The sequence below is a fragment of the Octopus bimaculoides genome, chromosome 8 (genome assembly GCF_001194135.2).
Source record: "Octopus bimaculoides isolate UCB-OBI-ISO-001 chromosome 8, ASM119413v2, whole genome shotgun sequence".
Lineage (NCBI taxonomy): Eukaryota > Metazoa > Mollusca > Cephalopoda > Octopoda > Octopodidae > Octopus > Octopus bimaculoides.
In genome coordinates, this window is record NC_068988.1 from 58,395,251 (window position 1) to 58,396,341 (window position 1,091).

Genomic DNA, 1,091 nt, shown 5'->3' on the forward strand with positions numbered 1-1,091 from the left:
TATATATATAAAGTGTAGTATATTGCCACTTAAGTGTGGCTGAGATAGATAGATAGATAGATAGATAGATAGATAGATAGATAGATAGATAGATAGATAGACAGGGAGGCAGACAAACAGACAGATAGACAAGCAGACAGACAGACAGAAGGAACTATTCAGTTATTGCATATGTTCGACGATGCACGGGCTCAACAGCAAGAGACTCGCCATTACGAGGTGATAGGTAAACGATGATATCAAAAACAGGAAATGAAATACGTAAATAAATAATGTATGTGTGTGTGCGTGTGTGTGTGTGTGTGAAAGTCTTTGTGAAAATTGCTTTATGCAGTTTTTAAGTATTGGGTCATCTCATAAATAATGCGTTTTTTAAATTGCATGAACTAAAAGTCGGAGGGGGACGGAATAATTGATACATATGTGTTGGTAATATAAATAAATGTAAACCAGCATATATGTATCAATTATTTTCGCATCTTAACCGATGCATCTATCTATATTCGCATTCTGAAGAGATTTACTTAAACCAGTAAATTGAAACGGTCGTAAATGCTACCCTCATCTCCGCTTCTTCCTCCTTTGTTATCTACTTAATTAAAGGCATACCAGCGAAAACCAACAGTTTTCCATTGTTATTATATCCATTTTCTTTTCCTATCTATCTATCTATCTATCTATCTATCTATCTATCTATATTTCGCTTAAACATTTCGTGACTAATAATCTGGTATATAATTCTATATACATATGCTTCAAAACATATAAGCATACGAATACATATAGATATGTATATAATATCTTATTATCTCATTATATTCTGTATAGATCCCAATATCTGAACCATGGAAAGCTCCAAAAGCACAACTGTGGGATAAAATGACTTTGAAAGACTTTTATAATGAAACCATCTGGACAAAGTAAGTAATCGGATATCTTAATATTTATATAGACTGCGTGCCTGTCTAGTTTTTTCACTCATGAAAAACCTATGCCATTTTAATCCCGAGCAAGGCCGGGTATCTCTGCTAGTATATATATGACACGTATATTATATATATATATATATATATATATATATATATATATAT

At 32.1% G+C, this 1,091-nt stretch overlaps 1 protein-coding gene across 1 annotated transcript in view; it reads left to right on the plus strand.

Annotated features, from left to right (window-relative positions):
- LOC106881277 (amine oxidase [flavin-containing]) overlaps nucleotides 1–1,091 on the plus strand; it is an 89,951-nt gene that overhangs the window by 52,815 nt on the left and 36,045 nt on the right. The window contains exon 6 of the mRNA XM_052969855.1: nucleotides 829–920. Coding sequence (XP_052825815.1) covers nucleotides 829–920 — 92 coding nt within the window. The remainder of the gene's footprint in view (nucleotides 1–828; nucleotides 921–1,091) is intronic.